This window comes from Panthera leo, chromosome B4, assembly GCF_018350215.1.
Source record: "Panthera leo isolate Ple1 chromosome B4, P.leo_Ple1_pat1.1, whole genome shotgun sequence".
In the NCBI taxonomy this organism is placed as follows: domain Eukaryota; kingdom Metazoa; phylum Chordata; class Mammalia; order Carnivora; family Felidae; genus Panthera; species Panthera leo.
The window spans coordinates 71,679,032-71,703,023 of record NC_056685.1 but is presented as its reverse complement, the minus strand read 5'-3'; the positions used below and the strand labels follow the sequence as shown (position 1 = coordinate 71,703,023).

General features: G+C 36.6%; 1 protein-coding gene across 2 annotated transcripts in view; it reads left to right on the top strand.

Annotated features, from left to right (window-relative positions):
- NELL2 (neural EGFL like 2) overlaps positions 1-23,992 on the top strand; it is a 392,940-nt gene that overhangs the window by 183,307 nt on the left and 185,641 nt on the right. For both annotated transcript variants that reach the window (XM_042946302.1, XM_042946301.1), the window contains exons 11-12: positions 12,048-12,139; positions 16,265-16,367. In XM_042946302.1, the coding sequence (XP_042802236.1) occupies positions 12,048-12,139; positions 16,265-16,367 (195 nt within the window). The remainder of the gene's footprint in view (positions 1-12,047; positions 12,140-16,264; positions 16,368-23,992) is intronic.

Below are 23,992 nucleotides of genomic sequence, written 5' to 3'. Positions count from 1 at the left end.
CTGTGAACATTAACTCATGGGCATGAGGGAAAAGGGGGTTTTGAAGATATATAGTATTTGGGGTTTGGGTCAATATAAACCAAAATCCTGGTGTTGGGCAGAGAGGCAGATGGTTGTTAATGGTAGACAGGAGGCATGGTGTCTGTTAATCTTAGCTAGCCTAGGGGATAAGACAGATAGGGCAAATAACCTCAGGGTTAACAAGGCACCTTTTCTTTTGCTAATAGGCTTCCCTCTGGGCAGATTTACCCACAGCAAGGCGGTCTATAGCCCTATATACCTGTTCACCTAATTTGGTCCTTCCCTCTCATGAAAGCAGCTTTCTGCTATAATACTAAATTGGGGGGCACTTTTGCCCCAAATGCCTGATCTTGCTTACCTCATATACCTTTGTATTGGGGGCCTTTGAGCCCCTCTCTATTCTGGGGCTTCTGCCCCTCCCTCTATATTCTGGGGGCCCTTGCCCCTCCCTATTTTATTCTGGGATGTTTATCTTGTTTACCCACGCTTGGGTGTGAGCATCCTATGGCTTTGTAATTCCTTATGCCATTGGTGTAAGCCCAGGGAATATCTAAGCTTATTCCCCACACAAGGCAAAAATTATTACTAGAGTAATTTCATAATGAGAAAATTTCAAATCACAAGACATAGCACTTTAAATTGCAATTTAAAATTTTATTTGTATATCCCTAGTAATATAGCCTTAACATATATGATACAAAATTGACAAAACTACAAAGAATGATAGATGAATCCATAGAGCGAAGTTGTGGTAATTGACAGAATACAAACACACAAAAAAATCATTAAGGATGCAGATCACTTGAATATACTTAATCTAAACCTAATAAACATATATAGACCATTATGCTCCCAAAGTGCAGTTTACATATTCCTTTAAGTACCCATAAAACATTTAAGATATTGATTATAGTGGATGATGAAGTTCATTTCAACAAATTTCAAAGAATTGAAATTATACAGGATATACCATATGACCACAGTAGAAATAGTCTAGAATTCAGTAATAATAGATAAGTAGAAAATTCCATCCTGGAATTCATTCAGTTTCTAAAATAAGCCAAGCTAATTTCCACCTTTGCCTGGAATTTTTTTTTCTATCACTCTTCCCCTATCAGCTTCTCTCAGCCTTTGGTCTCAGTTAAAATTTTATCTCTGTCCAGAGGTATTCTCTGATTAATCCAAAATGGCCTACTAGTTATTCAGTACCTCAGACTCTTGCTTGTTTTCTTAGTGTTACCTGACTTATTATTATTTGCCTGGTTACCCATCCTTGCGTCTCACTCTATATTGCAGATTCTGTGAGGGAAAGATCTGTGTCTGTTCTCTGCTGTTTGCAGTGCTTAGCACAGTGTCTGGCATATAGTAGCTACTTAAGAAGTATTTATTGAGTGAGTGAATGAGAATGAACATTTCCATAATTTCCTTCTACATACATGGTGGTGAGGAGGAATATAGCAATACACATGATAACATCTTTGAAGGCATGAAAGATTATTGGAAGCTCTTTCACTTCTTAATTCCAGAGGCTTTTGCAAGGAATGTAATCAGATTTTGACAAGTGTTTGAGAAGTGTTTTAAGTTTGGGGGTAATTTAATTCTTATTTCCAGACTTAATGTAGTTAACATTTTAACCTCCATGTTTCATTTAGCATAGCTGTAGAAAATTTTACTTAATTAGCCTCCTAAATGAGGAAAATTGTCTGAAAATAGGAAAATGTATTTCAACAAATATTCTGTCCCAAAATACAAGCACAGCTGTATTTAATTAGGCTCCATCTCGAGTCTTACAGTGTACTTGAATTCTGTCTCCCTTTCAGCCTCTGTCCTTCCCACCCTTTTCTTCGTCCTCTCCCTTGTCCTCTGCTTCCATGACTTTTATTACTTTTTTTGAAGTTATAAACGTAAGTAAATTATTTGGAAGTTAAGAAAAACCACTGGAAATAGAGCTGTAGGTTTCTGATGTTATCCTTAATTATAGTGTAAGAATAAAATAGTTTGGGCCAGATTCTTATAGTAACATATTGTGAGTCACTCTCTGATGTTGTCCAAGATGGAGATTTGAATTGAAATCCCACTGAATTGACTAGTTGGGTTAATCTACACAGTGATTCTCAACCCTGATCATACATTGTAATTACCTGGATGCTCTTAAAAACCACTGATGCCCAGGCCACTCTCCTAGAGATTCTGATTTAATTGGTCTGGGTTCCACACGTTGGTATTTTCAATAATCTTCTTAGGTGATTCTTATATGCAAGCAGGGTTAATAGTGATCTACAATTTTGCTGCTCAAACTGTGATCACTGGACCAGCTGCATCTGTATCACCTGGAGACAGGTTACATGCGCAGAATCTCAGCCCCTACCCCAGAATTACCCAATCAGGATCTTCACTTAAATAGGATCTCCAGATGAAGTGAGAAGCACTCATCCACAATTTCCACTGGCTTTGTTGAAAGAAACAAATCAACTGAACTTGGGGTTAAGTCTGTACACTTATGCTCCCAAACATGATTCTCATGCTAATGAAGAGGTAGGTGTTACCAAACCTGTTTTATGTCAGTTGTATTTGTCTTGCAATTGTAATATTATTGAATTGCTGTAAGTAATATATAATATATAAATCAGTGAAATATGAATGTGAAAATAAATGTTTTCTTTAAATAAAAATTGAGTTGAGTGCTTTGAAAAAAGCTGCTAAACTCAAACTACTGAAAAATATACTCTTCAATTAGATGTCAGTAAGACAACTGTAAAATATTGTGGAATAGGATTAGAATGATCCCTCTTTAGATTGCTTGGCAAGGATCTTAGTCCACTTAAAAAAATTAGAAATTATAGGTAGTCCTGTTTTATTTATATAACCAAGTATGCAGTGAAGCACAATCAAAGAATCTATACTAAAGAAATATGTTGTACTTCAAAACCTTGGGTTTGTGTTTTAAATTACAATGTTTAGGGTATGTATGTATTGTTGTCTGTGACTTCTCACGTTAACTGATTTCTTTCAAACGATGGACCAAATAACTATCCAAATAACATAGGGTAAAAAGGCTTCTACTGAATATCTGTGTGACTGTCCTATTTGAATATTAATTGTATTATTCTCTTTCCGAGTTTTTTTTTTTTTTTTTGGTTGTTGTTGTTGTTGTTGTTGTTTTTGTCTGCATAGCAAAATAGTTTTCAAGCTTAGCTGTGTCTGGACAGCTTTTAAAAATAAAGAGGCCTCGGGGCACCTGGGTGGCTCAGTCGGTTGAGCGTCCGACTTCGGCTCAGGTCATGATCTCACAGCTCGTGAGTTCGAGCCCTGTGTCGGGCTCTGTGCTGACAGCTCAGAGCCTGGAGCCTGCTTCTGCTTCTGTGTCTCCCTCTCTCTCTGCCCCTAACCCACTCGCATTCTGTCTCTGTCTCTGTCAAAAATAAATAAACATTAAAAAAGATAAAATAAAGAGGCCAGGTCCTATACTTAGAGATTCTTTGTAATTGGTCTGGCATGCAGCTGGGGCATAGAGTTTTAATGTTCTTCAAGTGATTTTAATATGCATCCACAGTTGAGAACTGTTGGCATAGCAGGTTGGGAGCATATAAATTGGTTATAAAATCAATTTATAATAAATCAGTTCCAGCTTATATAGGTATCCTGAGTAGATGTCCATTAGGATCTGGATACTAAGTATATTATTATGATTATTATTCTATTTTATTCTCTGAATGTATCATGAGTACTCTTACCCTGACTTAAATCATATTAAAACATTTCAGTGCTGATTTTTGCATGCTTCTCCACTGAGAAGCATTTCCAGTTATGCTCTTATAAGACGTTGTTCTCCCTTTCTGTTCCCACACTACCTCAGAGTTGCATGGAGTTACTTGTGCCTGTGCTCATCTGTTTCCCATCCTTGGCTAAATGCGGCTGGGAGACAGGAAGGCATCTGCCTAGTACAGCCCTTGGCGGACAGTAGGTTACCATAAATCCTCCTTTCCACCAGGTGTTGCCTTTCTTCTACAAAACTCTTTCTGAAAATATTTTGTTTCTCTAGTTTAACATTTTGTTGCTTTCTGCTTTCCTTTCTCCTGCTCCATCTCAAGTATACTTTTAAATGTTTCTGTCCTCTGCTGCTTCCTCTACTCCCTCCTTCTTCCTCATTGTGCTGCCTCTTCTGCATTTCTGGTACATGGAGTTGGCTTCCTTTAACCTTAAGTTTCTCCTATTCCCTTGGCTCATATTCTTCACATTATGGAAGGAGTTATTAATACACCTCTCAGAAAACTGCGTTTAAAATATGTCCTCCTTGGGGCGCCTGGGTGGCTCAGTCGGTTAAGCAGCCAACTTCGGCTCAGGTCATGATCTCGCGGTCCGTGAGTTCGAGCCCTGCGTCGGGCTGTGTGCTGACAGCTCAGAGCCTGGAGCCTGTTTCAGAGTCTGTGTCTCCCTCTCTCTGATCCTCCCCTGTTCATGCTCTGTCTCTCTCTGTCTCAAAAATAAATAAACGTTAAAAAAAAAAACTATTTAAAATATGTCCTCCTTAAAGAGCTACCCCCCTCAACACTTTGCCTCTTTGTTTTGTGTGTACACAAGAGGTTAAGACTGCACAATCCCTGTTTCAGGGTCTTTACTTGTAATCTCTTAATTGAGCACAGATGTGTGGTTTATATGAAAAGGGTCCTGCTTTACAACACACAAAGCATTTATGTTCAACATCTCCTCACTATAATATTGAAACAACATGTATCTCAAAGGTGTCAGTCATCTGGAAAAATGTTTTCCGAAAGTTAAACCAAAGATTAGGTGTTCAAGTTTTGACTGAGTTCACTGGATGTTTGGTGGTAAGGAAAGATACACAGAAGGACTGTCAGATGAATTCTAGTCCTGGCTTTGAAAATGACAATGTGTGAACTTTTCCTTATTATAGTTTACATTATGTTTTCTTTGTAAAGTGATAAAACCTGTTGCCTCATGTGTATTCATGCTGTCATTTTCACAGTTTGCGTGTACTGATGCAAATTCTATATTTTTCTCCAAGTTTTACCTCTGCTCATTACATTTATTTTTCTTATCCCCAGAAGACTAAATGAATTGATTACAGTGTCTTTTTAAAAGACTCCCTTGTATGGTATTTAAGCCAGGATCAAGAGTAAGGCTACCTAAATGAAATGAAGTTCAGAATATATGTCACTTGCAATTTAAATTGGTAAAATTAAATTAGAGAAAAAAGCACTGACTCCTTCCTTCCAGCTATCCACTTGGCCTTTTTCTATTATCTTCAAATATCCCATTCTTGTTTTCCCAGTATATAGCCCTGTAACCCAAAGGCTGATTTGGACAGGGTGCTAGAATTTTTGCTTTTGTTCTATTCCGGTAGTTATTTTTATCCTTTGCCTCCTAACCCCTCACTACTGCTAGATTTATGGTGTTTCAGGGTCGTTCTCTTTTTGGAAGAATAGGCTACTGACCTAAATTAAGGCCCCCTAGGAGAAACGCTCTCTGATCCTTTAGAAGCCCAAGGACATGATATATATAAAACGGGACAGGAGGGTTGCACGACTACTCTCAGGATCTCATTTCCTAAACTCTAATATTAGTTTTGCAAACAACTAAATTCCCAAACAATTAATGAGATTTAGTTAAAGGAAGCGATCATGTATAATTAATGAATTTGTGAATTATTTAAACCCTCTGAAATTCTGATCATCTTAAATAGCATTGGCTCCTAAAAATTGGCTTTATGGAGAAGGAGAAGTTCTGTCATCAAAGTGTCCACGCTGACTTCGGTCATACATGTTACCTGGTATTCTTCACATTAATAAGTTACTGCTCTGGCAGGAGCCAGCTGTTCTTTCATTGGCTGGTAGGCAGAGCTGCTCTCCTTTCAGACGCTTCAGCTCCGTTGCAGTGGAAAGCAAGCTGCCATTTCACAAAAAGGGCAAAATACTTCTGTGAGACTCGATTTATAGAATATGAGAAAGAGGCAAAATCAAAGGATAAGGCCAAATGTAAAGAGAAGTGTGAAGATCAAAGAGGTCCAATGCACTTGTTTTCAGGCTTTTCATCAAACAGTAAGCTGGAAGAGAACTTACCAAGAAATTCAACAAACCCGTAGAGTTTATTATGCAAGGCCAGTGCCGGGTGCTGAATAAGATCCAAAGACAAATAAGACACTGTCCCTGTCCTCATGTAGGAAAGATTTAAAAAAGTGTGTAACTAACTAGAACAGAAAAGGAAAAGTGTGTTCAGTGCTCTAATAGAGATTTAAGCATTGTAGAAGAGGGAAAAATTAATTTTAGCAGTCAGTGCTCAAGACTTTCATTACAACCCTATTGTTAAGAAAGGACTCCAAGTGAGTCCAGATTACAAAAAGAAGATTGTGGGCTGGAGAAATGCAGCATGGCTGATTGGAGTCTTTGAAGAATACTGAAACACTTTCACATTTTATTTTTGCTTGACTCCATAGAACCTTAGCCTGCCTCGTGAATGCATTTATTGTACATTCTTTTTAAATAGCTATAGTAAAAATACAAACATACATAATTATAGTTAATGAGATATTTTCTCATCCAGCAGCTTTGATTTGTATATCACCAACAAATAACTATCATGTTGGCCCAGAATAGATAACTGGCATTGTACATGGGATGTTTCAGAGTCCTCCCAGAGGAGATCAAGATTTCAAAGAAAACCTTATAAAAACCACTACTTTATACAACTCTGCCCTGAATAGACAGCTTAAGCAATCCAAAGACCACTGATACCTGGTGTTTTCAAAGAGAAGTTTAAAGAAATCAGAAGTCTCATTTCTCATCTAAGTGAATTATCCTGGTTTTCTTCTTGGTATCTGTAACTTTTATTTTGTTTATTTTTTTATTTTTTTTAATGTTTATTTATTTTTGAGACAGAGAGAGACAGAGCATGAATGGGGGAGGGTCAGAGACAGAGAGAGACACAGAATCTGAAGCAGGCTCCAGGCTCTGAGCTGTCAGCACAGAGCCCGACATGGGGCGCGAACTCACGGACTGTGAGATCATGACCTGAGCCCAAGTCAGATGCTCAACCGACTGAGCCACCCAGGTGCCCCTTTTTGTTTTGTTTTGTTTTGTTTTTTAATTTTTTTTGTAACTTTTATTTTGTATTGGATCATTTTTAAAGGTGTTGATACCAACTGGGAATTTTAAAGTAGACTCCTATATGTCAATCTAGTAACAAAAAGGAAAAGCTAAATAAATAGTGAGCAAGGAAATATTTAGAAGTGAAATACATATTCTTTCAGTTTTTATATTCTAAAATATTTTTAAGATTTTTTTATGTTTATTTTTGAAAAAGAGAGAGACAGAGCACAAATAGGGGAGGGGCAGAGAGAGAGAGAGAGAGAGACACACACAGAGTCGGAAGCAGGCTTCAGGCTCTGAGCCATCAGCACAGAGCCCAACGTGGGGCTCGAACTCAGAAACTGCGAGATCATGACCTGAGCCGAAATCGGACGCTTAACCAACTGAGCCACCCAGGTGCCCCTATTCTAAAATATATTTTAGGTAAATTTGGATCATTTTTTCTACAGAGGTTGGCAGGAGTTGATTTTAATCTCATTGGAGGGATCTGCATTTTCTCTCTGCATTAATGACCAATTGGGATTTTAATGTGTGACTTAGGACTTTTAGAGTTTTATTGGCTTCTTTCACTTATCCATTTCTCAATCTGTGCTATAAAACTTGTGTTCACTTTTTGCAACTAATGACTTTCAAATTTGCATCTGTACTAGTTCTTGTCTTCCCGTTTCTTTTTAATTGTTAAAATGGGGGGAAAATGAAGTGAAAATAATTCACTTTAATTGCTTTTGCAGATTCTCTCATAAGTACAGTGCTAGTAATTATGTAATTAGTAATGTTTAATATAGCCTTGGTAAAACATGTGTACCATTTGTTATATCATTCTCTTGACTTTCCCCAAGTTCTAATTAATGTCCCCACCTATGGCTGAATAGGCAGTGCGTGGGATAATTCTGGGTGACATAATTCACATAAGCCATGATATGAATGCTGTCCCCTTGGAGTTATGCAAACAGCAGCATATACGAGGGTCACAGGAAATATGCATTTGAAATTGGTTAATATTAATAACTTAAGAGTAGTTGCAGTGTTTTCATGGGGGCCTAGCTTCTTAGTCTGCAAGGTGATAGGCCTATATGAATGAATGAATATCCATCTTCCTCCAAACTTCTGATCTTAAAAATATGCATGTAATATACACAATAAAGCACTTAGCATAGATATTTGAAAAATGTAGCCTTATTGATAAAATTCTACTTGAAGCCTGGTAAATAATTCGGAACGTAAGAATCCAGGGTTATGTCACAAGAACCTTAATGCTATATGTGTATACACACACACACACACACACACACACACACACCCCAAAGCCAGGAAAGAATGAAGTCTCTGATTTGAACACGTGAATGCAATTGAATTAAAGAAATCAATGCAGCAAAATGATCATTCCTTTGTTGTTTTATGGAAGTGGTTTCTATTACTTCATGCTCTATTGGGGAAGAGTAAGCAGCCAGATACAGTTCAGTTAGGAATTCTAGAGATGTTTTCTTTTTTCTTTTCTTTTCTTTTCTTTTCTTTTTTTTTTTTTTTTTTTTTTTACAGTATTGTGGTAGCCACAGTGATTATGATCTCCAAAGCTCTGTCTCTAATGCTTGCAGGGGCTGGCCTTGGTCAAAATCCAGGCATAGCCCTCATCTGCTTTCCCACCTCTCTTTTGACACTTGATTTCTCCAGAGCTTACTTAGTTCCTTCATCTTGCCTTCTTGCCTGTGAACCTCATTTTGAGAAGCTACCTCATTTTTCCTTAAAGTGGATCTGCATTTTTTTAAAATGTCTCTATTTTTCTCTTCAAATTTATTTGCTCTCTGTTCCACTCTCTCATGCTTTTCTAAGCAAGCTACCCTTGTAAATGAGACCTCTTCATGGTTGGAAGTGAATTAATATGATAGCCACGTGTGCTGGTTGCTGGTCATTCCCGGGTGCCTCATTATCCCACTTCCATTCCCTCTCCTTCCCTGCCCTACTCTGTGCCCCAGGAGCCTGCTGCATTGCCTTGGTATCCTTGCCAATAGGCTTTGGATAGGCTTTGCCAATGGGATGCACTGGCAGGAAATTAGAGAGCAGGAGGAGAGAGAGTTGGCCACATTTCTTCCCTGTTCCTTCCCTGCACGAGGCAGCATTTCTGGCAATAGCTGTGTCTCTCTTGATTATGGTTCCCTCTAGGCATCTCTCCCCCATAATGCTGACCCAGACTAGGCTCCAGTAAAACCCAGTCCCTGCCCTTGTTCCTTAGCCCTATGGTGGTGATAACTTCCCGCTATTGCCAGTCTTGAGTCCTTCACCAGCCCATTTGTTTCCTTTTGTCCTCTTGCAGAAGTTCACCACTCAGTCTCCTGTGTTTACATATAACTTGTGAATTTCTCAATTATAGGACTTCAATTTGTCTTTTATTATAGTTAGCTGTGGATGAGTCTGTCTGCCCTACTGAATAGTAAGGGCATGCATCATGTCTCATTCCTCTCTGAGTTTTAGTTACCTAGCAGACTGCCTGGCATACACTAAAAGCTCAGTACATATCTGTTAAATGTATTAATAAATTAATATGACTTTTACTCCTTCAACTTATTCCTAAGTCCCAGAGACTTCCTCATGGCTTTTCCAGGATTCCTTGAAGTAGTTTTAGGAAAGATTATAAAATTTCTAAGTTTCTTAACATTTTTCCGCTAAAGAATATATATTTCCGGGGAAATAGATATATACCATGATGGCCTTACTAGGTAAGGCCACAGCAACTGATCAGTAAAGAAGGAAAAAATCACTCACTTTGGGTTCTCCCTAAGCCAAGTTCACCCTGTTTGTGCTCGTTGCTTGAAAGAAAACGAAGCAATTGTGATCTCATTCATTATTGGGCTTTCTCCCTTTGCCAGGCTCCATTTGGTGCCCTATTGTCCCACAAGGTGCCTATTTGAGTCTTTTGAATTAAGAGTTTACAACAGAAGCTGCATTTGCTCTACATGAATATTAAATTATCATTAAGACTTTGTATACGGAGAACTTACCCTTGTGTTTTTTACAGTTTCCTTTCCCTTCTGTTCTAAGACTTGGAATATCATTTTTTTTCCCCCAACATACCCTTGGACTTGAATAGGCTGCAGTTATCAAGTCATATAATAAAATAGGCTTAGAAACCTTCAAATGGCAAGTACTTAATAGAAGTAAGGAGGTTTTATTTTTTTCTCGTGATCTTACAAAATGTGGTACTTATTAAGTATCATTGCACACACACTAGGTCAGAACTTGGTGTTTTGAGGCTACTGGATCTCATAAGAAAAAAAGCACAGTTAAAAATTGTATGTTGAACAGATATATCTTACAGTCAATTAGGTTCTGTAAGTAAATGCACATGCTATTTTAATTCATAATATGACAGATAGTATACAACTGACACCTCTCTAGTTTCCTTTTGAATTTTCATAAGTGTGTAAGCTTTAGCCAGCCTTTCAGTCACATAATTTATGCAAGTAAGTTATATTCTTTTCTAGCATGCTCCAAAAATTCAAAATCAATTCACTGGTGGTATATATTATGTAGTGAAATTTGTTAATAAAAGCTGAGTAAGGGGATCAGTTGAAGATAGCATTTTAACAACACAAATGCTTTCCATTAAATGTGCAGCTTCTAAATAATTGGTTAAGTTTTCACTAAGGATGTAGGTTGCTTTACATTTTAAATGAGTATTTGTACAACCATGTATATATTTAATATTAATAAAATTTATCTAATTTCTTTGTTACCAATTATTATAGGCAACTTGGTACTCTTTTACAATAATGATGCAAAAATCATATTTATTAAAGCAAAGTTCTAAAATAACTTGATACTTTTAAAGGTTATAGGGATACGTGAATTATGAAGAGAGACTTTCTTCAAATTCACGCAAAGGAATTAAAAGAAAATGTACACATCCGTTTTGTAAAGTCTGTATAGTTAAAATTAAAAATTGGATTTAATAAACAAGGTCAACAAACTGCTGGAGTCTTTTCTTATCAGATGAGCCATTCCACTGGTCTTTTTCTAGAATTTATGAGCTCCATAGCATCCACAGTATCGAGTGCCCTATCAAAAAAGAAAAAAGAAAAGAAAAGAAAAACAATATATAATTGCAAAAACAAAAGTTAGTTCAGAGTCTGATAAAGGGGTTTAAGCCAGAGGGGGATTCTGAAAGTCTGGTTTCATTAGCTCCAGGGTAGCTGTCTCTAGGTGATGAATTAACATAACTGGTATGAAACCTTCATTTCAAAACAAGCAATTTCTGTTGACGAAACGTTTATATGAATTGAAAGTATTTTGGAAGTCTCAAAAATTTGGTAATTTCTATGTATTTTCACTAATTACAAATTTTTTCCTATTGAATCTGAAGTTCTAGTAACATTTTAGCTAACTGTGATGGAAACAAAGCAGACCTAGATTAAGATTTTTCAGCATCCTAAGTAGGGTGCCCTAACCTACATACATTTACAAATTAAATAGTGCTAACCAATAAAATATAAAACTTAATGTATGTGCAGAAGTTAAAATAGCTGCCTTTAAAATTTTATTTTAGAATTCTGTGATGGTATATAAAAAATGCACTTTTCTCATATTTGTATTTTGCCATGATTTGTAGCTGCTTCAAGCACCTGCTTGATATCCCCTAAGTGGAACATCATCTAGCAGGCATGAGTCAACTCTCGTGTTTTCAGAGTCTACTTCTGACTTGTCATTGTCCTTATATTTTTGTTCCTTATTTTACTCTCTGAACTTAATGGACATAACAATAACTGGATCCTACATATGCCTTATGTTTAGATTGAATTTAGGTTTATGATCATTCAGCCACTTTGAAAAGCCTTAAGACCATGTGAAATATGATATGAACACCTCCCAACTATTTTTCCAAAAGAAAAATTAAAAATAAATATATATGTATTTTTTATTCCAAAGCAATATGCCAGTTTCAAGGACGGACCTACTTTGAAGGAGAAAGAAATACAGTTTATTCCTCTTCTGGAGTGTGTGTTCTCTATGAATGTAAGGTAAGGAAACTCTTCTTTATTATGTAAACTCAGTGAATATTTCTGTAGAACCTCACCCTTGTAATATCTTGAAAACCTCTAAGGCAAAGAAAAAAATTAAGATAATAATTATAATTCAAATAGAAATTCTCATTATTTTTGCAAACATATAAATGAATGGCTGTAAAATAATTTCCCCAGTAAACAAAAAATGCTGTTTTGTCCAATTAATGTTTTATGAAGTTGTCTTATTTTTCCAAATTCAAACTCCCTCCTGTGAAGAAAATGTAGATAAAGTTAGACTCAGCCTGTTGTCACTCATGGTTTTTGACCCATGTGGCAAATATCACTTAGTTGAGTGGAAAATCATAAAAATTACCTAATTAAAATTAGCTTTGGATGCAGATAAGACTGATATTGTTCTTAATCCCTTTGGTAAGAATATTTTAAGTGATTAGAAGGGGAATTCTTTATAAATTTACTGCCATGGTCTTAAGTATGCTTCTGAAGCAAATGTCATTCTTTTTATCACTGCTGCTTGACCTACTATCTGAAAAAGTAAATAGGGTTTCATAAAACTTTTCATTTTTGCTTTTTTATAATGTTATATTTCTTGACATAAGGTTATATTTCAAGCGATATTCCAGCTGAAGGAAACTGCATATACAGTATTTGCCTTAGGGTTCCCTTTACATTTGATCCTTAATTTTTTTCTTTAAATGCTTCCTGTACATGTTTTTTGGGGGTGATTTAGTATGCACAGATTATCTAGAAAATGAAGATGCTGTTGGCACCACTGATAAACTGTGAGCATGTATATGATTATTCAGTGTTAGGGAAAGGAAAATCCTAAGAATTTTGCCAAGATAAATTGAAAGAAGCCAGCTATATACTTCATGCATCTTAGGTTAGAAGTCCTCTGAGATAAGCAAGGAGGAAACATAAAAGAGGCAAGACTGTGACAGATTTGATTTCCAGAATGAGAGGTCTGATTTCTTCATTCCCATTATAATGTACTTTAGCCACTTCTTTTGGCTTTAAGCTGGCTTTCCTGTAGTGCATAGGTCCCCATCTTAAAGACAAGGGAGCTAAGGTATATGGACATTAACATGAAGTACTGATCCTGTATGTCTTTTTTTTTTTTTTTAAGTTTATTTATTTATTTTGAGAGAGAGGGAGAGAGAGAGAGAGAGAGGGAGAGAAAAAGGGAGAGAGAGAGAACAGAGAAGGGGCAGAGAGAGAGAGAGAGAGAGAGAGAGAGAGAGAATGAATCCCAAACATGCTCCATGCTGCCAGTGCAGAGCCCAACGTTGGGCTTCAACCCACTAACTGTGAGATCATGACATGAGCCGATGTCGAGTCAGACACTTAACCGACTGAGCCACCCAGGCACCCCAACCCTGTATTTTAAGATGGATTTTCCCCTGTTAGCATCCCTACACCCAACACTGTTTTGAGTGAAGTAGGTCCCACTATAAATACAAGGATTGGAAGACTTAGAGTGAGATCTAGTAATTCCAAATAAAGAAAAGGGAATTGGAGAAAAGTTACTTCAAGGAAAGTAGAAAACGTTTCTCAGCTGGTTTCTACTGGCAAATTCTAACTTTGAAACATCAGCTCTAAATTTAAAAATCTTGAGGCATTTGAAACTTCTCAATGTGTGTGTGTGTGTGTGTGTGTGTGTGTGCGCACGCGCATGTGTGTGCGTGCGTGTGTGTGTATTCTTTTCATCTGATCACTGTGTTTTATAATACTGATAATTATGGCTTAGAAAGTTACTGAAATTGTTGCCAATTTGATTTTAAGATAGCTATAAAATGATTTCATTTAAATTGGGTTATTGAGAAGTCTGTATATAAACAACTCTGGAAATGCCTATACTCTGAAAGTAAATACTGAGTGAATGGACAAATGTTACCTTTAAAAAAAATTTTTTTAACATTTATTCAATTTTGATAGAGACAGAGTGAGAGCAGGGGAGGGGCAGAGAGAGAGGGAGACACAGAATCTGAAGCAGGCTCCAGGCTCTGAGCTGTCAGCACAGAGCCCGACGCGGGGCTCGAACCCACGAACCGTGAGATCATGACCTGAGCCAAAGTCAGGCGCTTAACCGACTGAGCCACCCATGCACCCTAAATGTTACCTTTTACTTACTCAAACAAAAGGCATCATTTCCTACCCTCTAATGTTGTGCTGTCCAATAGAAATATATAAGCCACAAATAATCATTTTTATTAGGCTAATTTTTCTATATTTAACCCCATATATCCAAAATATTAGCATTTAATATGTAATCAAAATTATTAATGAAATACTGCACATTATTTTGTCATACTAATCCTTTAAATCTTATATTTTATGTTTACAGTATTCAAGAGCTCCATGTAGCTAGTGGCTATTGATTGTACAGCACAGCTGTACCAGATTATCATAAATTTCTGTAGTCCTTGACTAAACTCTTTACACTAAGAACTTCCATTGTTTCTTCTCCCTTTGGGCCCTGTAGTTTCTGTATTTATACCTTTACATAATTGACAGCTCTCTCAAGCTTTTGTTTTCTGGGCTGTCAAGGTTAGTCCTTGATTGTTCCTGTATTTTCAGTTTTGTGGCCTTGAAAGTATGTCCTGGGCGTCTATGACTTTAATAGTTAATCCCAGAAAACATTATGGTTCTGAAAATAAGATTCCCAAGGTGGACATTATTGTCAAACCAAAGGAAGACTAGCATTTAACACCTCTGTGTACATGTCTCCTACTACTTTCTCTTCTTTGTAAGTGTAGTTGACATGTACTATCATATTAGTTTTAGGTATGTAACATAGTGATTTGACAATTATATACACTATGAAATGTTCACCACGATAAGTGTAGTTATCATCTGTCCCCATACAATGTTCTTACAATATTATTGATTGTATTCCTTATGCTGTATTTTTCACCCATGCGACTTATTTATAACTAGAAATTTGTACCTCTTAATCTCCTTTAACTATTTTGCCCATCCCCTGACCCCCTCTGTTCTAGCAACAACCAATTTGTTTTCTGTATTAGTCTATTTCTGTTTTTGTTTATTTTGTTTTTAGGTTCCACATGTGAGTGAAATCATATGGTATTTGTCTTTTCTGTCTGACGTTTCACTTAGCACCATATTCTCTAGGTCCGACCATGTTGTCATGAATGGCAAGATTTCATTCTTTTTTATGGCTAAGTAATATTCCATTGTCTGTCTGTCTCACATCTTCTTTATCCATTCATCTATCAATGTAGACTTATGTTGCTTCCATATTTTGACTATTGTAAATAATGCTGCGTAAGCATCAGGGTGCATATGTCTTTTTGAATTAGTGTTTTTGGTTTTTTTTGAGGAAAAAAACCCAGAAGTAGAATTACAGGGTTGTATGGTCTGGCCATTTTCTTAATAGGATCATTTTCAAATCATTATAATCTCTTTTTTATAGATACTACAGGAAGAGGAGATGTTGAAATGAGTACTTCTTCTGTAAGAGTAATACTTAATAGAAATGACATCTAAAAATCTAACTAAGCTTTTGAACAGTATTAAAATGGAAGCCTACAAGTTCCAACAGTTATTTTATTACTTATATGCTGCTATAGTTGATGACTATATCTCTTTGTTCTTAAGAGATAGGAGGTTGACAGTACAGAAGCCAACCAAATTCTGCCTTCTTTTTCTCTATACCAAAATCGCCTGTGAGAATCTCTTCATAACAGTTTGGAAAACTTTGAAAGAGGATATTGAAAGGGCTCAGTTTTTACTTATTGATTTATTCATTTTTCACAGTGAGCTTCTGATCTAATTTAAGCTGTATTTGTACCACAGTTGTCATCTGGATGTGCAAATGTGTTGTAAAACTAAAAGAATTTTTCAGGATTCCCTAGATGTTTGACAAATTGTTTATATGGCTGCAATGTAGTATGCTCCTATTCCAAGAGCTGCTTATCCATTTTAAAGGATTTCCAATTATGATTTAATGTTAATTTGTGAGTGAGCCTATGGCCTGTGCAAAGTTGTCAGGAGGAAAATTTTACCCCTGTGTAAGCAGAGTCCTCTAAGATGCTGGACCTGGGAACTTCTTAGTAAGTCCTAATCCAGAAGTTTCAAGCATTTGTTCTCTGTGTCTAATAGGACCAAACCATGAAGCTGGTTGAAAGTTCAGGCTGTCCTGCTTTGGATTGTCCAGAGTCTCATCAGATTACCTTGTCTCATAGCTGTTGCAAAGTTTGTAAAGGTAAGACATTTTTGTAAAGTAAGATCCATGAGCATGAGTCATTGTTGGAATCAAGTTTAACTGACATGAAATAAAAATGTTTATAAGCAAGTTATTTCCAAAGAATAACAGTATTTCCTTAAATTATTTCCCAATTTAGTAGATAGTAGGTAGTCACAGAATATTTATTATGATTATTGAATTAAAATCAAGGTGTTTCCATACATCTTTGCTATGTGTCTTATACCTATCTCAGGTTCTGGGTCTTTGAATTTCTCTCTGTGTGCTGGTTCTGAGTCAGCGTGACGCTGCTGGAGAAATTGACACAACAGGGCTGAGATATTTTATTAGTCTTCTTTTTCCTTTCTTTCTCTTTTTTCTTTTTGTTTTTCAGTTGGTTGTTTTTTTGGTTTTTTTTTTTTTTTTTGGTTTACTCTTTCTCTTTTGTTTATTTTTGTAATTGACTTTGCATAATTTTTTAAAGGTGTTTATTTTGAGATAGAAAGTGAGTATACAGGTGTAAGCAGGGGAGGGGCAGAGAGAAAGGGAGAGACAGAATCCCAAGCGGGCTTTGGACTGTTCAGTGCAGAGTCCGACACAGGGCTCAAACTCACGAACTGTGAGATCATGACCTGAGCCAAAATCAAGAGTTAGACGCTTAACCAACTGAGCCACCCAGGCATCCCACTCATGGACACCTATGCTCCTCAAAAGTGTGAGGCCATCAGACATGCATTGCTCATTCTGTGTTGCCTCTGTGGTGATAAGCCTAGGACCAATAAGTAGAAAGGGCTTAGATTTTCAGTTAACTATAAAGAAAAAAGTAAAATTTGATCTATTCATACATGCAGTGGGTTGCCTCAGGAGGCAGTGAGTTTCCCATCACTAACTTAATATTCTATGCTAAGTTCTAAAACTTGGTATTTTATTGTAGATTCAAAAATTAAACTAAAAGATTGATGATGTGCAGTTCTTTAAGATCCTTACCAGTAGCAAGATTATATGTGTCTTTCTGTACATGTCTTCCTTGATTTATGATGTGGCTATGTGTCTGTAACCCCATAAGTTGAAAATATTGTTGTCAAAAATGCATTTGAATACATCTCACCTATTGAATATCATAGGTTAGCCTCGCCTATAGTCAGTGTCCTCAAAACACTGAAAGGCATACCTCATTTTATTATGCTTCACTTTATTGTACTTTGTAGATATTGTGTTTTTATAAATTGAAGTTTGTGGCTACACTATGTCTAGTGAGTCTGTTGGCTCTATTTTTCCAACAGCATTTGCTCTCTTCATGTTTGTGTCACATTTTGGTAGATCTCACAATATCTCAAATTTTTCATTATTATATTTGTTATGGTGATCTGTGATCAGTGATTACAACTTGCTGAAAGCTCAGAAGATGGCTAGCATTTTTCAGCAATGGGGCATTTAAAAATTAAGATACGTACATTTTTTAGACATAATTCTATTGCATAATTAATAGACTACAATATAGTGTAAATATAACTTTTCTATGCACCAGGAAACCAAGAATTTACTTGATTTGCTTTATTGAGATTTTTGCTATATTGAGGTGGCCTGGAACTGAACCCACAGTATCTCTGAGGTATGCCTGTACATTAGCTTACAGCTGGGAAAAATCCTCTAATACCAAACCTGTTTTATAATAAACTGTTGAATATCTCATGTAACTTATTGAAAGCTGTAATGGAAGTGAAAACACACATCTGTATGGATACAAGATGGTTGTATCAGTGGTTTACCCTTGTGATTACATGACTGACTTGCAGCTGTCATTCACTGGCCCTACCAGCCTCATGAGTGAGGATTGTACCATTTATCATTAGCCCAGGAAAAGATCAAAATTCAAAATTCAAAGTACAGTTTCTACTGGATGTATATCACTTTTGCTCATTATAAAGTTGAAAACTTATAAGCCAAACCATCCTAAGTCGTGTCTGTCTGTATTTTATTGAAATTATCATTTGTGAATCTCTCTCCTTTATTAGACTATGCACCATGAGAACAGGGATAGCTCTTAATATTCACCTCTATATCCTTAACACCTAGTATGACACCTGGGATATTGTAGATGCTCATAATTGATATAGTTGGTACTGTATAGGGTACTGCCCTGTATGAGCTATTAGCTCTTTTTGAATAATGGCTTTTATGATGATGCAAAGGAAAGTTTAAATGGGGAGGAGAAAAAGAAAAAGAAACTATAAAACACGTACCATTATATTTCTTTTATACCTTGTCTTTTAAAAGCAGACATAATATCCCTGTCCCATTTTTTAAATTTTATTTTTATTTATTTTGAGAGAGAGACAAAGAGCAAGTGGGAGATGGGCAGAGAGAGAGAGGGAGAGAGAGAACCCCAAGTAGGCCCCATACTGTCAGCACAGAACACGATGTGGGGCTCAATCTCATGAACCTTGAAATCATGTCCTGAGCTGAAACCAAGAGTTGGACACTCAACCCACTGAGCCACCCGGGCCCCCGTCTTTAACAGAGTGGTGCAGTTTTGTTTTGTTTTGTTTTCCTTTTAGCTCTTTCATACATTCATTCAATTAAGAGTTTTAAAGTCTCAGTTCTGTGAAAGGCTATTTGGGCATTTCAAAGTGGTTTAAGACTTCGTCTACCAAGTATTGGTCCACTTTCAAGTTTTCAAAACAGCTCTCAGCAGCTAAGGAACACTACTAAAAAAGATTATATCAAGTAGATAGAAAGGCCATTTCAGTTTTCATCTTCACATTGCCTGAGCCAGCTTGAACAGAGCATGTGTGGAACTTGATATGAATCAAGAATGCACATGGGGCTTCTGTGTGGCTCAGTTGGTTAAGCAACCGACTTAAGCTCAGGTCATGATCTCACAGTTCGTGAGTTTGAGCCCCATGTCAGGCTCTGTGCTGACAGCCTGCTTCAGATTCTGTGTCTCCCTCTCTCCCTCTCTGTCCCCCTCCTGCTCGCTCTCTGTCTGTCTGTCTCTCTCAAACATTAAAAAAATTAAAAAAAAAAAAAAAGAATGCACATTCCACTCATTTGATTTGGGAGCTGGACGCACCCTGCAGCCTGACTAGAGTTTCTTTGGCAACCAAAGGTAGACTAAACCAGTGCTTCTCAAGTTTCAGTGTGCATCAGATGACATGGGGATCTTATTAAAATGTAGATACTACTTCAGTGGGTCTGGCTCGGAGCCAAAAACACCAGTGTGTCTAATAAGCTCCCAGATGATACTGATATTACTGGTCAGTGAGACTACATTTGGAGTTGCTAGCTATTCCTGCATGCTAAATTGCCCCAAAGCTCAGTGGTTTAAAACAACAGCTATTATATTATATTCTGCAATATTGTGTGTCAGGCATTTAGGCAGGTGATTCTTTTGCCACATGGTGTTAACTCGGGTCACTCAGCTAGGCTGGGCTAGAAGGTTCAAGATGGCCTCACTATACTCACTGTACGCTAAGCATCTCAGTAGGGATGACAGGAAGACTGGGTACATCTGAAACCCTCTCCTTCTGCATGTAATCTCAGGACTTCTTAAATGGTGGTTTGGAGCTCTTAAAGACTAGGTCTGGAACTGACACAGCATCACTTCTACCATATTCCTCTGGTCGAAAGAGTTATAAGCCAGCCCAGAATCAAGAGGGGTGGGGGTAATAGACCCCATCATGATAAGAGTGTTAAAAATTTGTGGCCATCTTTAATCCCCTGGAAGTATCCAGGAGCTACTTAGAGATTTGAGAGGTAAACAGCCTCTCAAGAGGTCTAGAAATTAGACAAGGTTGGCTAGGACAAGATTTGAGTGAGTAGCTGAGATAAGGCCTTTCAGATATCAAAAGAAGCCTTGATCACATCCATTTATTTTTAACAGAGCCCTGATATATTGCAAAAAAACAAGTTAAGAAATGGAAATGGTAGCTACAAAAATTGTGTTATATTTAAATTGTTTATAGTTTTAAAAATTAATGTGTTTACACAACACACTCAAAATACAGTGATGAAATATACTGTGACCAACACCTCCTCCCCCTGAGATTCTAATATAATTGATCGGAAATGGAACCATGGTATCACCATTAAAACAAAACAAAACAAAACAACAACAAAAAACACCTCTCCTATTAATTTTTTTTTTTTTTTACACAGCCATGATTGAGAACTACTAGCTTACATAATGCTGGAACTAAAATTGGACAAGTTGGTTCTTCTTGAAACATTAAGCACCATTTATAATAAAGATTGCTTTAATTTCTGATTTCAAATATATAGAATAAACAAATGCGTTTCCTGGCATTCCCTGACTTTTAAACTAGAAAAAGTCAGGTTCTTAAGGCTTAAATTTTGAGTTAACACCTACTCATATGTTGTGACAAATGTATTTGTAATATAATTGGCCTCCAGTTTCCAGGCCTGTCTGCCTAGTGCTAAGGATGCTGCGTTCACATCTGAAAAAAGTCAGTTTTGCAATAACGGTCACTAAATATTCCCTGGGGGCAGAGCATGAGATGAAAGTGTTGGCTTTTCCACCAGAGGCTCAGCCAGTGCCAGAAACGAAGCTGTGCACCTAAATAAGACCCCAGATCTCTAGGCACCAAATCCAATCCAACCAAGACTGTTTTTTGGTACTCTGCAGCTGGGGATCTTATGTCATAGTAGCTCAGGAGCAGTGTAGCAGGACTGGTCTTTTCACTTTTTTCATGTTTGAGAACCTCTTCAAGGTTATAGCGAATTACAACATGACAGAGACTTGGTGATACAGTGAGGACTCTGACTCAGAAAGATACAGAAATTATATTATAGAATTTTTGTATCTGCATCTCTTCCTTTTTCCTCCTCCCTTGGCAACACCTTTCTCTGTTTGCAGTACCAGTAAGTTCTCCTCCCTGGATGCCCCACTTTAATTTAGCATTTGCTTCATCAAGTCCTATAAGTAGTAGGAACATCTATATGTAGAAGGTTCAGTGGGTATAGATTTTCTCCCAACTTCTGGATAATACAGTTTCCCACATTATTCAATTATACCTTTATGATTCTTTTTTTTTTTAACGTTTATTTATTTTTGAGACAGAGAGAGACTGAGCATGAATGGGGGAGGGTCAGAGAGAGGGAGACACAGAATCTGAAACAGGCTCCAGGCTCTGAGCTGTCAGCACAGAGCCCGATGCGGGGCTTGAACTCACGGACCGAGAGATCATGACCTGAGCCGAAGTCGGCCGCTTAACCAACTGAGCCACCCAGGCGCCCCTATACCTTCATGATTCTTGTTGTATATGTATTACTAATAACATAATTTAGTTAATTTTCTTATATCTACTGTTAGTCACTCATTTTTCAAAAATTTAACTTCATTCCAAACAATGGTATCCATAAAATAATGGCATTATTTGTTAGATTCACATATTTTTAATACACACTAAAAGAAATCCATTGCAAGTAGTGCTTTTTAAAAAGTATACATCTATGCACATGAAACATAATTTTGGAAAAATCACAATTATCCATCATCCTGAAAATAATATCTAAATAAGTTAGTAATCTTTTAGGTGTAAGTAATAAAACACCCAATCCAACCGATGTAGGCAAGAAATGGAAAATATGGCTCCTATGAGAAGCTTTTTACAGCTCTGCAATCCTGCTCCTTTGCCTAGGTGGATCTCTGTTTGTCTCTTCTGAAGTGGCTTTATTTTCAGGCTCCCTGTGTTTTCAGCTAGACCACTGACATTCTTATGCTCACATCATTATGATACTGGAGTAGGTGAAAGAAAAACTTAGTATCTTCAACTTAGTTGAACAAAAGTCTCATAATTGAGTTTTAATCATCTTCATTAGCCTGTACTGGGTCATATCCCCAGACCTGAAGGAACTAATGTGTCCAGGTCAGTAGGATGCATTGATTATCCTAAGGGGCGGTACAGTCCATCTTCCTGTCGGCACATGGGCTAACAATAGGGGTGAATGGTTCATCCAAACCAACCATGTGGGCTGTTTTTTCCCCCCACAAAAAGGAGAAATAGACTAGTGGACAAACACCGCCTCAAAGTTTATTATCTTTCTCCTGATTATTATGTATAACCTTTTATGTATATTATTCTTACTCATAATCTTTTGTATTCACCCTTTCCTATTCAACCAGTTGTAGAGAAATGCATATTAATATTTTATAGAAAGATCTATACTTACCAAAAAACAGAGGACTTCATGTAAATTTGAAAAACTTATAAAAGGAATAGAAAACTTGGTAGCTTTGAAGTTTACATCCAAAGTGGGAAATAAAAGCTAGATTGTATTAGATTAGATTAGATCCATCCATCTATAACAAATACTTGAATTTTCTTCTGTGATAAGTATCTCAATGTATTTGGCTAGTGGCTTATTGGTAATACTCTAGTTGCTTTAATTATTAACAAATACTGTGCTATTATGTTTTTACATAGATGATCTCATTTGAACTTTACATTTTGGTGAGGTAGATATCATCTTAATTTTACAGATGAGAAAAAGGTTTTAAAGGTTAATTACTTTACACAAGTAGTAATTTACACAGCTAGTAAGTAATAGAGATTTGGTTGTAAATCCAGGTCTTTCAACTCCAAAAGCCAAGCACATATGACTAGAAATGCAAGTGTGGAGGTAATAGGGCTGTGGGTTTTTGCCATCTTATACTGAGTTTTTGAAGTTATTACCTATAGTTTGGAAACAACCCACTTTAACTGAATCTGAATTTTTTACCTATCAATAGGTAGTCTTTTGATACTGGCATTTGTATCTAAGCAGTAAAACAACCAATGGATTCAATCAATTTATTTGTTGAGAAAATAAATAAAAATATCTATCTGACATTGTTTAGAGTAAATTAGAATTTGATTGACAAAAGTTTTAGCTTTCACATCTCTGGGTTAATTAAAAAAAAAACCTAACATCTGATAAAAAGTAAAGGACTCCCTAGTTGAACCTCAAACAGTAAAGGTAGGATCACATCATTATCTTATAGTTGGAAAATTCTTGCAGCAATTAGATACTGCATGGTGAATGTATGCATGATATTCAATGCTGAGACAAGAGGTCTAAGCATTACTTACAGGCAAAATTGGGGAAGGACTGTAATAGAGGTGGAATGGCCTAGAGAGTGATGGCATAGATTGGGCAAAGTCTGAAGAATGAGAAGAGAAAATGCAGCAAAGGGAAAAATTGAAAGATAGTTTTGAAAAATATAAACTTACGAAAGAAAAATAAAAATGCCTTAGCACAATACCTGTTGTTAGTCACAGCCCTCTCAGCATTGTTGGAAACATTACGGGGGCAATTTTGCAGAGTTAGTACTGTGTTAGAACATGATCTCTTGATTCTGTGTATAACTCAAGGAGTGGGCCAGTGTTTACAGTAACTTTGTTTTAATTTAGAATAAATATGAAGTGATTTCTTAGAGACTTTTCATTATAGATTGATGAGGTACTGAGCTATTGGGGTAGAAAATGAAGATGACTTTTAAACTGAAATTATTTCTTCTCAGGCATTATAAAAAGACAATGGAATACATTTTAAGAAGTACGGTCTCAATTTAGCTACTTAAAGAAGAAGAAAAGAAAAAGACTTTAGGAGAAAACATTTTTAACTCTTTTTCTCTTCTTGAGAAT